An 18,006-nucleotide genomic window follows, 5' to 3' on the forward strand; every position below is an offset into this window, starting at 1 on the left:
TGCAGCTTTTCAACGATATAGGCCTATAACACATGCCGATTCCCGCGTATCTCTTCGGGGGCGGGGGAGGGAGTTGGTAGTAAAATAATTATTGTCTATGATTTCAATTTGTTCGTATCATAAAACTTTCATCTGCGCTATAAAACCTGCCCTGCATTCTGTACCTCAATTTTGGCATGATTGTATAGCAAAACACGTTCCCTGTTTATTGTAAAAGATCACCTGCCCCTACTTGCCACCTTATATACTATAGGCATTTTTTCTATAACACGTGTAGAAATAACATATACCCGTTCTGTATATATATATAATATTTGCATTTTTCCCGCCATATTGGATCCGTCATTTCGAATCGTACACTTTTGGTATCGGATTAATAGCATGTTTCTTTGTAATTTGTGTCCACCATGTTGGATCCGCCATTTTGATTTGTAAACATTTGATGTCAGATTCGTATTAATCTACCTTTCAAACTTATATATACCACATCTCAAAACAATTACGTAATAGCTTCTTATTTTGTCCATGTTTTCTGATATTTCGGAGCGTGCCTTGTTCTGATCTTCCAATGGTCGCCACGCCCCTAGAGGCTCCATTCAAGCGAGACATTTCACATGTGAGGTATATTCAATGTGACCTTTCTAACAATATATAACACATGCAGATCTCCGCGTACCACTTCATGTACTTCCCTAGTTAGATTGCATAAACTGTGTTACCGTAACAAAAGATATTCTACACTGAGAAAAGAATTTAGTCCTGATTGACTGGAGAAAACGGATCTATACAGACACCTTAGGGTTTCTGCTTAAATCACAATGAATCATTCTTTGTCCGTATCCAACGCCGGTTGGGGAATGGAGCTCACACCATGCCGCGGCAGCATATGTGAGTTGTTTCCGAAATGCATTTGGTATTGACGGTGTACTTATGATCAGGTTTGTAGGAAGAACGTCTGTATCATACAAAAATTGCAGTCAGGACAGAGCAACAGGGAACGCGAAAGCGTGATTGGCCAGGAAGAACGTAGACAACACTTACAGAAAACATAAACAGGGATGCGGCACAAGACCTAAAACTCATTTGGCGACACAAGGCCTAAAGATCATTTGGCGGCTCAAGGCCTAAATGGTAATAGCGGGAAGGAGAGGGAGAAGAGGCAAATGTATGTGGGCTTCTGACGTCCAGGATATTGAACCTGCTACCAGTCGTCGGATAGCCAGCAGGAAACACACTCCTTTTCCAGCTGTGATTGAGAGATTGCTTTTGGTATACGGGTCACCATTGTGTGTCTTCTTTTGTCCAGTGACTACTTACCGTATAAAATTCGAGAACAAATGCTATAGGCATGGCTAACGCTTGTAACAGCACCTCTTTCCTTAGACAGTGTTACTTAGCCTATCTAAGACATACAAAATGTTATAACTATTCGCTTCTATCGTCCGGAGTCATGTAGGGAGCGAACTTTCCGCGCTTGTGTTTGCTAGTTCGATCTCATCTTCCATTAGCATTATTCTTATACCTAGTGTCCTAGTACGTACAGATTATACCTAGTGTCCTAGTACGCCATGCAGTATCCGTCCTAGTTTATATATATTACTTAACTCAAATTCTTACTTGCTATCGAGAATAAGAATCGGAAATTAGAAAATAGAAGTATAAGAGCTGCTGGAAAAGCTTCTGGAAACTACTATTTAAAGCGAGATTAATGATACGCTATTATATATTTTTTAAAAATCTTTCTGTGTTTAAATTATCTTTGGCTGTTTGTTTAAGCATATTCGTTTATTTTTCGTATCAGTTTGAAGTAGTAGTTTTGTGTTAGTTACTCAGTGTTAGCCTGCAACTCTCGCGAACACTTTCGGTCAATGATTTTTTTTTAATATACCGGTATGGTTTTAAATGTAGTTTAACATCGAAATAAAGCGTCGAGTAACTTTATTTGGCTTTTGGGGATGAAGCACCATCCAATAGGACTGTGCATTATTGGTTTTCCAAATTCCAGTGTGAATTGCGATACTTATTAATGAATTTCGTGTAGGTCATGTATCTGCGTATGTGGTTGTCAGTGATGTTGATGCTGCATGTGAAATAAATGAAATCTTCGGGTTTTACGTCCCACGGTTATGCCGGTTAGGCTAAAGGAGACAGTGATGATGAGTAATGAATGAAATGGTGGAATCGGAATGGAGGAAACGGGAATACCCCGAGAAAACCCACGCACACGGTGTTTGTCCACCACAAAGTTCACTTGGCGGGGGCTGGGTTCGAACCCGGGACCCCAAGCACCAGAGGTGAACGCTCTACCACTGAGCCACCGCGGCCCCTGTATGTGAAATGATTGAGAGAGATTGGCATGTGACATCGCATATTAAGGCATCCTAGAACAGTGACACGAAAGTAATACACACGATTTTGCATGGCCACCTGAATGTACGAAAACTTCCATACTCTTGGGTTCCATACAGTTTTACCGAATCTCAAAAACAGGCTCATGTCAATGGTTGTGAAGAAGTGCTCAACATTTTTAACGAAGGTAAGTCATATTTAGTGCACTACATTGCTACAGATACGAAACCTGGATCTATTCGTACAAACTCGAAACTAAACAGCAATCCACTGTTCGGGGGTTTCAAAGTGACCCGAAATCATTAGAAGTTGTTTGTTTGAGGAGTGCTGTCAAGGAAATGATGCCTTCTTTCTTTGCTTAACCTGGACATGTGGTAAACATAGGTGTTCAAAGGACTACAAATGCTGAGAGATTGACAATAATTTGTTTTCCAGAGGTCATCAATAAATTGTGTAAATCAAAACTCAAATCGTAGCATCACTTTTCACGACCACCACGTCAGTTTCCACTCAACACACCTACCTGCTGATTTTTAAGTACAAGTTTTGAATTAACTACTCACTGCCCGTATTCATCTGCTTTAACATTTAATGACTTTTTCGTTCCCCCACACAAAAATTAATGCGCGTGGTGAGGGATTTTGTCTCTCTCAAGTTGGTGACGCATTGCGAACAATAGTTTCTGATGTACTTTATACTGTTGTGAAAAATAAACGAATAGACTTAAACCTTTAAAAATAATTTAAATATATAAAGGCATGACGTTTATGATATCAAAACATTAGCACCACTGTAAGTAGTAGTTCGCAGAAACTTTTCCAGCATCCCGCGTACTTCTCGAAAATTTATAAAATTTTCAATCTAAATTTTCTGTTTATATTTTGGGTTATCTTTTAATAATATATATTCCAGTATCTTATTATATTCCAGTAATGGTCACTGGTGTGAGACCATGCTACATTAGAGAATAAAAGTATTTGGAAATAAGTTTCCCATGGACATACTTACAGTAAATTAACCTGATGGTACTAAGGAACTAAAAAGTCTTGATATTTGTGTCCAGTTTGAATCTGGAACCACCCGATTTCACAGTAAGAACGTTAATCGTTTACTTACACCCGCTCGGTAACCGCACTAGAAGTTGCTTTCTGTATGATGGTCGTCATGTAGAGACTGGTCTTCTAATGGTAAGTGAAAGCAAGGGTGATGACTATACATTTCAGTGTTAAAAGCAGAGAGAATGAATATAGTGTTGTATTGACTGTAACCTTAGAGGGTGCAAGATAGCTAATACATAGAGGAAAATTTGAGAAATCTTACAGTTCGGTAAAATTATTGTGACGAGATAAAATAATAGATTCTTTATTATTTATATAATAGCACCACAGAAGTACATAGAGCTGTATAATAATTACGCAGCCAAGTCACACTTTGTATACAAATTCCCCATGTTGGGCATGGAGAGCACCGTCGTGATTATATGGTTAGCATACATGCTTTTGTCTCGAGCCCGAACTGGATTGTCGGTGAGACCTCATGTGTTGAGATCCCATATTAATATGTAGTTTCTGGTCTCCTACTGCCTCCGTGCTGAGAAAGGGCGTTAAACTTCAAATGGTCCAACCAACCACCATCAACCATAAGGTATTTGACGAATAAGAAACATCTCGAGGAACACAGTCAGTCAGAGATATTCAAGGAAATAGGATATCATCACCTAACATTTACTGATCTAACCGACAAATTACACTCACAATAGAGCTTCGCGCGGAAGACCGTAGCTCGATTCTCAGTGGGAATACATGTGACTGATTTATGTTAAAGTGTAGGTTTATATATATATATATAGTGTTCTAAAAATAGCACCCACGAGAAAACAGTGCTATTCTACAGGTCAAAATAAAGCGCCATGCTATATAAGGAATACCCTCCGGAGCCTCCTTCAGCCGTTACAGTAACTATGGTGGAGAATAAAGAGTTCCACTAGGTTGTAACGTCGCAGATTAATGTGAAACTATTATCATTGTTGTACGAACCCATCAAGCAGTTACATCGATTGTTACGCCAATAGGTGGTTCTAGTGTCAACGTTTGTCGACTTCAACTGCCATCTGGAAAGAATCGAAGTACTATTTGATGGATTGGTAGATCTATTCGATGGTTCTATATCTGCTACGTTACTACATAGTCCAATTCGCGTCTCCATACAAGGATCCGAAAGGTGCACAGTTATATATATATATATATATATATATATATATATATATGTATGTGTATATATATATATATATATATATATATATATATATATATATATATATATATATATATATATATATATATTAATTTTTACTTGTAAAATAGCGCTCTGTAGTTCGTGGGGGGCATTTTTAGAACCCCCGATCTATAATATAATATCAAAGGACTGTCATACTAAATCCCGTTAAGTCTACTTTTTTTTTTGTTATAATTAGAGACCGGATGTTTAGGCACTAAAAACCTGGAAAATAGGCAGGCAAATAGGCACTTAAATTTTAAAAAATAGGCAGTAAAATAGGCACTAAAAATTTAAAAAATAGCCACTAAAATCTAACTCGAAATAATGAAGATAAATACTCAATATCATTAAAAAATAGATTCAAGTCATAGATAATGTTCAAAGAATATAGAAACATACTTGTTTCTTAAATAATATTTTATTTTACTGTATACACAAAAACGAGGCATGTTATGCATTGCACATATTGGGTGAATCTGAAAGATGTGCACATACTTCGGGAGGTGATTCGTGACATGAAAAGAAGACAAAAAGTGCTGTTGCATGTTGTCGAATTCTGCGTCGTGTTCGAGTGACAGGTGTGCCAAATTGGAATCGAAATCGAATCCTGACAATTGGAACGGGACATAAAGATGCGCACATACTTCAAATGATGATTCGTAAAATTCAAGAGGACTTTTGTCTTCTTTTCATGTCACGAATCACCTCCCGAAGTATGTGAACATCTTTGTTCATTCTGTATATATATTGTAACGTACCACGAGCTTGTGTTTACAAACACATAATATAAAGTAAATATGTGTGTATTATGTTACGTAAATTATGTATTTTCCCAATGAAGGCTTATTTTGAAGAAAATGCATAGAATAGGCAATATTAGGCAATAACGCAATTATTTAGGCAGTAAAGGTCAAAATAGGCAAAATAGGCAAAATAAAATTGGCTTAAATCGAAACTATAATCCCCCATATAAACTTTAAAACGTTATTTTTGATCATATCTTTAATATTAAAGAATAGGCATTTTGCCTAACATCCGGTCTCTAGTTATAATGAACTGTGAGAAGACTAAAAAGACATCTGTCAATTACTTTTACATATGAAATAAATTTTACTTTCGTACAAACTTAGAAATGACAAAAGAGGATTTTTGTTTCAAATGTTATCTCTTATACGGTATCATTGAGCAGTTTCATAAATTTTCGTTAAATATCCTATATTTTATTTTCTATTAGATATATGGATTTTTTTTTTTTTTTTTTTACCATTCATCAGCCATAGGGAAACTATTTAATAATAATGTCAGAAAACTGGTAAACAAAGCTGTTGATGGAAACACTGCTTCATCACAATGGCATGAGTCGTCTTGTGCTGCATTACAATGGACCGAGCGTGTTGGTTCATAACTTGACCCGCTGCATAACACTCATTTGATCCAAGTAAAAACTGGCGTCAAAATTGACCTGCTGTGCTAAACTCCGTTAAGTCATTAGTTGATTATTTTCTCCGGACCTTTCTGGACCTCTGAGCAATCATTGAAGTATTCTGAGTCAGTCATTTTTAATGGAACTGTCTTATGACCGAGTGCTTTATTAGATCATCAATCTGACAGCAAGTATCCCGAGCAAAATGCTTAGATTTGAATACTTTGAACTTTTTTTTTTTTTTGCCACAAAAGTTGTGCCGCCGTATGCAGAGTCGTTTTGACGTATGATTAGCGTCATACTAAAAACCTTAGCTACTGCAGGAAACATGTTACTCGAACTCTTTAGTATGACACTAATCTCGTGTCAGAACGACTCTACATAAGGACCGTAATGTTTAAAAGGGAAGTATGCCTATAAGCCCAATTTACTTCATAAAGAAAGGGGAAAAAAAAAACGTTAACAAGAAAAGGAAGATTTAAAACTCGTTTTGAGTTATAACCCCTTAAGTCCAACATAATATATCAATATTTCAAGCCACTAGAGTTCTTGGTGGATGCTCTTGTAACACACGTATCCATATAATTGTGTCAAAAAATCTTTTGTTTCTGAACAATTTTCAGGTGAGATTGGCGGTGACAACATCTTGTGCGCTCGGTTACCCATGTAACTACTTGTTCCCTTTATTATAAAATGCTTTACATGCCAGCGCTATGAAACAGGTGTTTGCAGTTTTTCTATGTCTTGATATTAAATGTTAGTCTTGATAATGATTTGATTTATAGTCTCAATTTTACTTTATTTTATATTTTTCTTAGCTTGGATGTTTTATGGATTATAGCATTTTAGTTACGAGGTGAGGATGTCAGGTTCTTTGCTTTTCTTGGATGTGAGGTGGTTCCATGACGTAAGAAATGTGCTTAATAAATATTCTGTGCTTATGCACCCTTAACGAAATACCTGACTAGTCTTTATATAAAGATGAAGTAGTGATTATGGTGTGACCTTGTCTGAATTGATGTCATCCCAAGAGAAACAAGTTGTGAATCCATGAGGTGAAGAGTTTGGAACAATGACAATGATGGATGCTTAAGAAGTGGCTTTTAAAGCCATCTTTGCATAGAAAGTTGGAGAGATCAGAAGCTAGTTGACTTTAGAAGTGATCTAGAGAAAACTCTCGCTTGCGATGTCGTTTACTTCGAAACTCATCCCACCGCAACTGAGGAAAAAATCGGAATAGAGTGAAAAGAGATTAAGGGAGATCGAGGCACTGTGACAGAAGATACCTTACGCTCTTCTCCGGGAAAGAAACCGGATTGTAAAGAAACAGTTGAAACCTGAGATGAGTTCTGAAACGTTGATGCTAAAGAGTATAGGAATTCAGGTGCAGTGTTGCCAGTATCTGTTACGCATAGAAGCTAACTCTATTTATAATGTTCAAGGATTTGTGTTTTCTTTCTACACTAAAACATTTTGTTTACGGTTTCTCTTTTCCTTCCGAATAATTTCGTTTCCTCCCACTATTATTTAATCATCATTTATCGTTCATTATCATCATTTAAGTCTATGTCATACAAGTGGAACGTTATATATATATATATATATAAAGGTAAGTCAAAGATTAAAAAAAAGAAAAAGAGAGAGAAACCAAGTGAAAATATTTTTACAATAAAAATGGCGACGGAAAATGTACCATGCAAGGTCTTGGAGTGTTCATCGCCACGAACTTGATGAAAGAGGTTGATAAATATGTGAACAGATGGTTCAGTCAGAAAAAGTTTGTATTGCTGTAATATGCCCACTCACACCTTGATAAGTGTCATCGTGTAAATAGAGAATATATATATATATATATATATATATATATATATATATATATATATATATATATATATATATATATATATATGGGGGAGAAGGAGATGTGATTGATGGTTGACTATTTTTATGTAAATTTACGAAATTTCGATCAGAAATTGAGCCATTATAATATTTGATACCTAGGTATTATTCCACCATTCGGTAATATGCAGATGGCCTCTGCCCATTAATTTTCTGAAATGAAAATTATTTTTTATTAATATTACCGTTTTTTCGTGCTTATAAGTTCTACACTGCTGTTTTATTACACGAAAAATTTTCGCTTTCATTAAACTCTCTCTCTCTCTCTCTCTCTCTATATATATATATATATATATATATATATATATATATATATATATATATATATAATAGCTTGACAGTATATAGATGTAGTATGATAATAGATTTGGAAAGTAATAGGCACGATATCCCTGTGCTTGTTTCGAAGCTGAAAGTATATAGTAAAATATTTATTTACATCATCCTTGCTATGTAGTGTCGGTAGTAATTAAGAGGGAAAGTAGGCTATCTTAGTGGAGGTAGTCGCGTTGGAATCATTCATTATTATTATTATTATTATTATTATTATTATTATTATTATTATTATTATTGTGTGTTTTGAGTTGCACTGTATTTAGAGTGTAGCACGGTTCTTCAGTGGTATGGCCAATTCTATTACCTACTTCCTTTTTCTTTCTCTTTTATTTCTTATTTTTTTTTAATAATTGAAAATGAGTCCCGTCTCATTTCTTCTTCCCTACTGTAAGGTTTGTATCTCATTTCAGCATGCTTGGATGCTTGAAATTGAAAAGTGATTCGAGTTATTCCATTCCATTAACCTTCAATTTCTTTAGAGCAGAGTTGCAAATTAGATCCATATTTCAGCAAATGAAGTTCGGAATGGAAGGCTGGAGTGTTTTTAGATAATATTGAACATGAAAAGCAGACCATTTGTGCCACAGTAAACAGAAATATAACTGTAGCTAAACTCGCTTTTATATATATATATATATATATATATATATAACACAAGCTATAACTGAAGCATAAATAGATTTTATAAGACGGTGAAATGTTCAAAAACTGGCCTTGGCGTTGTTCCAAAACACCTTTTCTATAGGCTGACGAGTTAGAAATCTTCCTTTGCGCCCGGACTGCTGAAGGGAGGGTACTTTTGCTCGCGTTTAGCGTGATGGAGGAAGAGGGGAATAGAGATTACTTCCATTATTGCCAACTGCGGAAACATGGTATTACTAGTTTACATAACATTTTATATACAATAAAAGACAAATTATGACCAAAGAATAATTCCATTCCACTAGTCACCCCACTTCATTTACTACACATCCTAAGAGAATGAACGAGAACACACCTTTTTTTCTTTTTTGTACATAAAACTTTGTAAATACCAGTCATTCTAGCTTTGGAACTTCTTGTGTACAATAAAAGACAAATTTTGACCAAAGAATATATTATCTAATAAACAATAGCGTTACAGTTGCGACAAAGCATCTTTACTTTCACCAGACACATTATGAAATACAATTTCTAAGACTATTGTGATGAAAGAAAAGATATTTTGTCGAAACTGTAACGCTATTACTTATTAGATAATATATTCTTTGATCAGAATTTGTCTTTGATTGTGTACAAGAAGTTCCAAAGCTAGAATGTGTGGTATTCACAACGTTTTATGTACAAGAAAAGAAAGAAAAAAGAAAAAACAATGTTTCAGTGTTCGCGTTCATTCTCTTAGGATATGTAATAAATGAAATCGGATGATAAAAAATTAATTAGTGGAGTGAAAAATTTGATCGGAAGGAAGTACAAATTTGTCTACTAGTAGTGTACACCAATTTAAGCAAGGGGGAAGGGATTCAAGCTCCCAAGTTCGGTTTTAGACTTGTGTATATTGTTATTATTATTATTATTATTATTATTATTATTATTATGTTAAAGAAGGCTTTGCGTATGTCACTGCTGTTAACTACAAAATGCATATAAGATGATGCAGGATTGAATCAGAAATATTAAACACTTCATTTTTAGAAGGCGCTTGTGCACTCTTAAGCCCGTGGCTAGGAGGTAGCCAAGGACTGAGGTCCTACTTGGACCACTTGAACTCCCTGAAACTACCAGTGGTTTGTTCGTATTTATGAATGAATATAAAGTGAACTCAGGTCAGCCGCCTTCCTCCCTACCAAAAAAAATCTCGTTTCCCATTCTTACGGTTCTTGCTACGGCCTGTAGCATTCTACACACAATTTAACGAATATGTCCTCTCGAAGGACCGACCTACTCCTATTCTTGGAAGCCATTATGTACTCATTTTTTAAATAAACTAATCAGTTGCAAACCGAAAAAGTGAAAACGCAGCATTCATGAGGACAATTGATAGAATTTATGTTGTAGGTTTTCTTCTTCGCAAATGAACATTGCAGGCTCTGCATCGTACTACGCAGAACAAATTTAACATATAGACAGGCGGTGTTCAGAAAAAAATGTGGTATGAGACCAATAGATAGGTGGCTAAACAATACACTTTATTATGAGGAAAGCCCTCCATTCTCATTACTGTAAAGTTGAAAATTTCCAACCCGGATTTTTTTAAAACTCTATTGAAATGTGGCTTTTTATACTTCTATAAATTAAAAGTTGAACAACGCATTTTATTATTATTGTTATTATTATTATTATTATTATTATTATTATTATTATTATTAGTAGTAGTAGTAGTAGTAGTAGTAGTAAGAAGAAGAAGAAGAAGAAGACGAACGGCTAAGACATGAACATGGCAAACGCCATTGACTTTATCTATTTGCGGATTACACACTTCTCAGCGTGAAAAACACACAACAGATATGTCGAATATAATACGTAATTAGAAAACTATTGTAATCAGAAAACAATAGCAAAACAAAACATTAGAAAACAATAGCATGTGTATTGTAACATGAGAACTAGGAGTGTAATGAATACTGAAAATGCAAACATTCCGGTGCTATTCTAGGTGAAAAGTGGAGTTAAATTGCTAAATTGTAATCGCAAAGAAACTCGAAACCTCTGTTAATCATACAAAATTTCGTACAATGATAACTGCTCGCATTATGTTGAGGAAATTTAAAGAAAAGATTAGAAAGGGCAAGCGACGCCCAGTGATGTTCGTATATGCGCAGTTGGAGCTAGTTTTCTAACTTGTCAAGCTATATTAGAAAATTGCAAGAGACGAGACTAGATTTTAGTCTATCTCAAAGAGTTCTATGTAGTTTGGTTGCAAATAATACAAGGTAAAATTCGTAATAACTAAAGTAATGTAAGTAGTTTCAGACCTACACTAGTTTTATCACTTCCGAATTAATCATTAAGCATACGATATTGAGAATTACTGCCGAAATATTTGTGAATTATAAACAAAGTTGTACGAAATTTAAAAAAAAAGAAAGAAAAGAAAAGAAGAAGAAGAAAACTCAACTCATTAGTAAAACACCTTTTCTGAATTTGTTCTATGTCATATTATCAAGAGATAGTTTGTCATATTATGGGGTTAGTAATAGAATGTTTACGTTCCTGGATATTAAAATGCAACACTAAGATGGATGCATCGGATTGACTCCACAATTTCAAATTTTGTACAACATAGAAGGATTAAATGCTTATCAGTGCAACTCTGCGATTTATCATGTGTGGGGGCAACCTTTAGAAAGAGCACATTGACGAGAGGACAGGACATCGGAGCCAAGATACATCGGAGCAATGCGACAAAGCTTCGTACCACATATTCACACAAGCACGTGCTAGCCAAATGCGTCTGGAACGTTCTGATTGAGACGGACCGTCAGTGCACTCCGAGTTCTCCTGCCTCGGCTTGGTTATCCTGCCTTTGGTCTATATGATATTGTGACTACGCTCCAATTACTCCAGAAAAACAATACAAAAGAATGTGCAAGATTCCAGGAGCCGTGTTATACCACGCATTGGAAGGACACTTTTCGTGAGCATGACAATGGCGAATAAGACAGACACTTCTCAAAAAAACACTGGTGGACTATATCAGGGTTACAGCACATCGACCAGTGTCCTCAGGATCAATGCGATGTCGTTTGTTTGAGCGGAGCATTTCTACGTTGTATCCATTGTTTCGACCCCCTCTGACATCACTGCATAGGAATGTTCAGCTGTAATGGTGCCACGAATCTTTTACATGAAAATATCTATGGCATGACATACTCTTCAGGACGAATCTCGCGTCTGTCTTCAACACAATCATTAGAAGATCCGTGTCTGGCGGTACCAGGAAAACAGGCATCTTCATTATGCATCGCCACATTCATCCAGCATCGGATGTTTATGAAATTTAATTGGATTTCGTGCCAGCTCGCATCTAATATGCATTGATGGTCTTCGAACATCCAAAAGCACATCGATTATGTGCTGGATCTTGTTTTCTTTCCTTGATTGTAAATCTTGCATGGCGTCCTTTCTAACAGTTTAATACGCATCCACTTGGTTGGCTTGTTCACCTGATATCTTACGAGGAAGGTCCATAAACAGTGAGAGTTGAATTTTGATGAAAATTAGTAACAAGATTCAGTTCAAGTTGCTAAGTAACGTAGTAATAGTCACTCGATTCGCAAATGCTTCGTTGAGCTGCTACACCGACGCCATCTTGAAATCCAGTATGCAATGTCCAAGAATACCCTTTTGGCACAAAAATGAAAAAAGCTTTTGATAGATCTGACTTCAGTATTGTAAACCAAGGTAGAGCATCTATTTGTGGGAGTACTTCCAGTGCATGATCGCCATCTTGAAATGCGCCATATTGAATCCCAGCCAAATATGATAAATGGGAAGTTGGTCATGTCGGGTATCAAATAGCACTGGAATTTACTCCTGAATCCGTTTCCGTAATCAAAGTTTACATATCTGTTTTCACTTCATAGTTAAGAGCTCTCTCGCTCACTGGAACATATTAAAACTGAGCAAGTAAAATTTGTGTTATGAAATGCGGTCGTGCGAGCACTTGCAGGATTTTAACTAATGCAGTAGTAGTTACTTGATCTACAATAGCCACTATACAAATCAGATCTTGAGACTAGTGAGAGAAATCGTTAATTACATTGAAATGCTTGTAGTAAAAAATTGGAATAGTAGCACTGTAACAAATTATACCTATTTCAAAGTGCGCTCTATATATGAGTCTGTGTGTGTTGCAATTATGCATAGCATTTAAATGCTATAATATAAGTTAGGTGCAACGGCACATATGATTTTACAAGAATATGTCTTGAAGTTATTAGAAAATAAATAGAAAAATTATTAGAAAAATAATATAAACTGATGCACATAAGCAAATATTAACCTACTAACCTTTTGCTCTTCAATTGTGATGATGGAGATCCATAACGAAGTGATTAGCACACAGTATCATGGAACAGTGCAAACACTTAACAAATGCACTTTCGTCACAATCTTCATAACCACAAATACTATTTTCTACTAGTCTCCAGAACATTTGTAAATGAACCAAATATTGCTCCTGCTACTATCCGCATTTCTGACATGCATATGCAAGCATGTCCTTTAGGACTGGCGCAAAAATCGATGATACATAACAGAATGCATTTTCTTTATGAAAATCCTGTCATATAACTTGTACAACGAACAAGTGAACAACTGCTACAATTAGTTACTTATCACAGTTTTGATATGAAAACTAGTCTTGCCCTTATTATAAGTAAGTGTTTTATCGTTAAAGATGGAAAGATGCAGATATTTAATTATTTAATATTGAAGGAAAAAGCAAGAAAGAGGCTTGTTTTATGGATTGCAACTTGGTATTGAATCTTGTAATAATCTTTATTGCCACCTATTCTTAGCAGGTGTGTATGCATTCTCTTATCACTAATAGCAGAACAGACACAAGAAAAGCGAATTCTAAATTCCAGGTGTATCTTCTTCTAAGAATAGGCTGTGAACTGATAATTTAAAACCCCTTCATTGTTCAATGCGGCAGCAATAAATCGATTGTATTTAGGCAAACTGGCAATAAATACATTAAAATATTTTAACTTCGTAATATACATGGTAAATTATAGGTTGTCAAGTATGAGTATGGGAAAAGAATGCATTATTCTGCAACAATGATGGTCTTTGCGTAAGGTTTCAAGATTGGAGAAGCAAACGTAACACACTAAAATGGACCACGTAAAATTGCCTAAAATAGATTTTTGGTTCGATTCAGTTTAACGTCCCACAGTTATGCCTGCTACGCTCAAGGAGACGTGGATCTACTGATTATAGTGGAATCCGAACCATTTTGGTCGTTCAACTAATATGCCTCGGTTTATATCATTTTTCTAATATATATCCGAACAATCCCTTTGGTATTCTCTGCTCGTCAGTACTATTAGGCATGTGTTTCATCGACCAGCAATCTATTCCATCGCACTTTGAAATATGTATAGCTTGTAGCATGCTGCTATTCCATTTTTTACTACAGGCATTTCAATTTAATTAACGATTTTTCTCACTAGTCTCAAGATCTGATTTGTATAGTGGCTATTGTAGATCAAGTAACTACTACTGCATTAGTTAAAATTCTACAAGTGCTCGCACGACCGCATTTCATAACACAAATTTTACTTGCTTAGTTTTTATATGTTCCAGTGAGCGAGAGAGCTCTTAACTCTGAAGTGAAAACAGATATGTAAACTTTGGTTACGGAAACGGATTCAGGAGTAAATTCCAGTGCTATTTGATACCCGACATGACCAACTTCCCATTTATCATATTTGGCTGGGATTCAATATGGCGCATTTCAAGATGGCGATCATGTACTGGAAGTACTCCCACATATAGATGCTCTACCTTGGTTTACAATACTGAAGTCAGATCTATCAAAAGCTTTTTCATTTTTGTGCCAAAAGGGTATCCTTGGACATTGCCTACTGGATTTCAAGATGGCGTCGGTGTAGCAGCTCAACGAAGCATTTGCGAATCGAGTGACTATTACTACGTTACTTAGCAACTTGAACTGAATCTTGTCACAAATTTTAATCAAAATTCAACTCTCACGGTTTATGGACCTTCTTCGTTAGTGATTAAACATGTTTATGGTTGGGCATCAGGAATTTCCTCCAGCTACAGTTGATAAACTACATATCACAATTGCATGGGTTGCCGTATTCCAGAAGGCTATAAATCAGAGATTTGAAATCCTATCTGCGTCATCACTTTTTACACTGTTGCTCTCGATACACCTAAGACAATGACAATGTTGGATACACTTTGATATAATTAGGCGCGCACCAACATTTTACCCTCTGAAAAATCAGAGATATCGGTTATCATGTGCCACTAACGTCCGGTCAGTTGCATAAATGAATCCACATTACACCGCCTCTCATACTATTCACTAACACGAGACAGTAATAATAGGATAATGTTCAGTTTTACTCGGTTTACATGCTGTCTCATATTGTCTTGAAACTTCGAGTCAAGACAAATATATTTCTTGTCACATCTTGAATTCTGTAAAGCACACTCGTCTCAAATATTGTCTTGTTTTTGATACAAAACGGGACTCGAGACATGTTTAATCTCGTGCTCATCCCTTATGTATCTAGCGTCACGGACTTATGTATTATGTTGACTACCATATATTCAGTATTGAAAAGTTCTGTTACATAAAAATGCCGTTAATAATATTTACGGATATATTTGAGAATGTCTTCAATAACATTGCAGTTTCTTTTCCTTTTTTGTATCATGTCGTAAAGAGATCAAACTGTTGACCATTGTAAGAAACTAGATTTGTGTGTAGGAAATAAATAATTTTTGATATTAAGTTATTTTGCATTGAACAAAGCAATATAAGTTAATTCACTTTTTTTTCTTTTACAGGAGATACAAGAAGTGTTCAAAGTATACGGAATTATAGTAGATCCTCGTCATTTGCTTCTTGTAGCTGATTACATGACATACAGTGGTACTTTCTTGCCGTGTAACCGTATTGGTTTAAGCTCCTGTGTGTCTCCATTTCAACAGATGAGTTTTGAAGCTTCACTCCTTTATTTGAAGGAAGCTGTTCAAGAAGGTGAGTATAGTCTTTGTACTATTAATAGTTTATTTAATATACCAGATGTCCCAAAAATCCCATTCCCATTACAATCAGTCACAACTCCTACGGATATAAAATGTCCTTCAGTGCTACAAGCTGATACGAGTGAATGTGCTTAAGAGTATGAAAACTGTGTTTGAAAGAACTAATAATCTTCATCACTTCAGCCTAGGAAGAATTAAGGCAGCCGGGCAGCACACAGTTACCTGGGCGCGGTCAGCACGTCTTCTCTCAACGCCTATACCTCTAGCTTTCTAAACCGGAGGTGCTATCTCTTAGTTCATGTATCTCCACAAATTGCTTGATCATTGCTGATACAACTTTCGTCCTCCATTGGGAATGTAACTCTGAGCTACACACAAACTTAACGCTATGAAAGTGACAATATTTTTCTGACTGAAGGACTGGTTTGGAGTGTTCAAATTATCTGGTCGGTCTGACAATGGTAGAGCTGTATTTTCTTTGCTCTTTAATATGAACTTCATGTTACAACGTAGTAGATGTAAACAGCATTTGTATGGAGGTGCCCTTACCATCGTTTATAAACACAATGTCTCAGGTCACTAACATGCGAGACGTAGATATTCTGGATATTTCTAGTTCACGATCCATCACTGACTGGATTTTGAGTACACGAAGAGCCACTGCTTTAACAAATTCTGGGGTCCATATGATGGACGGTCTTTCATGTATGGGGTGGTCTTTCACAATTCCAATTAGAGTGAATCACTGGATAGTTCGATATAGGAACCTCTTGGAAATATTGAGAGTCGGAAGCATTTATAAATCTTACCTGCTGACTTTTCTGTCTTATGGAGCCCTTTCACAGCTACACAATGTTTATGATCCATTCTATATTCGTGAAACTTACTTAAAATCCCTGCTTCCTGAACTAGCAACGACACACGTCTCACATAATTCCTCAGAATTGCTATGACTTCTATGAACAGATGTACAGACCGTCAAAACTTGTTACCATATTCGTGGTAAGACTATGCATATGATCATATGAAATTCATATTGTATATTCGTGATAGATGTTGCATTCGTAGACTAAATTTTCTTGCTATCAATGTCATTTATAGACGAGACTGAGAACATATTTGGCTGTTCACGGATAAATAAATAGTGCTTATATAGTACCGCTCATTATGATGAATATTTCGTAAAAGTATTTTTGTAAAATAAATTTTACTATTTACAGTGAGGTTGAGTATAAATTGATTATTTTTTAAAATAATAAAAATAATAATTATTATTATTTTCAGAATGTAGAAGTATTTTCCACACAGAAATTTTACTTTTGATTAATGGTTGTCACGCTAAAATCTCGCGCCAACTTCCGAAAACGCATTGTGAACAGCTCATATATTGAGCTAAGGAAGTTTCTTTACATAAACCAGCGTGGACAGAGGTTACCAGTTCGTTGTTTGTTAGCGACTGCAAATGAAATTTTATATGTAGAATTAAATACTGTGGATTACTAACGAACGTGAATGCACAATTACAAATTTTCCACCTCTTGGTAAACATACATTAAAACATTTAGATTGAAACAAGAGAGAAACATTTAATCCTCAAAATACAATACGTTATGTTTTATAACATGGGACGCATGTGTCCCATGCGAATAATTCAAACATAGTTGAGATTTGTTTTTAGAAAATTCTAAAAAAAAATGTTGTTCTCCCATCGGTTCAGATGTGACTAGGAGACTGTGTTTAGTTTCCAAAATTGTGTACAGATATCAGGAACATCCTACATTAAAGGAGTCGTACATGTACATATAAAAGAGTATTCACATTTAAAAAATTGGTAGTCAAAGGGTTAAGCCATCTCTCAGCCAAATTTTCCATTCCTGAACGGTACCACATAACGAGCGTAGAGGCAAAGAACTCAGGAAGCCCGGTCTTCCCTCGTTGAGATTCCTGAAGGTTATGCTACAGAGAAAGTATGTCATCGACTGGAATAAATG

At 35.7% G+C, this 18,006-nt stretch overlaps 1 protein-coding gene across 4 annotated transcripts in view; it reads left to right on the forward strand.

Moving 5' to 3' along the window:
- Positions 1-18,006, forward strand: part of LOC145688339 (DNA-directed RNA polymerase I subunit RPA1-like) — a 475,886-nt gene that overhangs the window by 388,614 nt on the left and 69,266 nt on the right. For all 4 annotated transcript variants that reach the window (XM_081762462.1, XM_081762461.1, XM_081762464.1 and 1 more), the window contains exon 31: positions 15,815-16,007. In XM_081762462.1, coding sequence (XP_081618588.1) covers positions 15,815-16,007 — 193 coding nt within the window. The remainder of the gene's footprint in view (positions 1-15,814; positions 16,008-18,006) is intronic.

Source organism: Thermobia domestica, chromosome 6 (assembly GCF_964235325.1).
Source record: "Thermobia domestica chromosome 6, izTheDome1.hap1.1, whole genome shotgun sequence".
In the NCBI taxonomy this organism is placed as follows: domain Eukaryota; kingdom Metazoa; phylum Arthropoda; class Insecta; order Zygentoma; family Lepismatidae; genus Thermobia; species Thermobia domestica.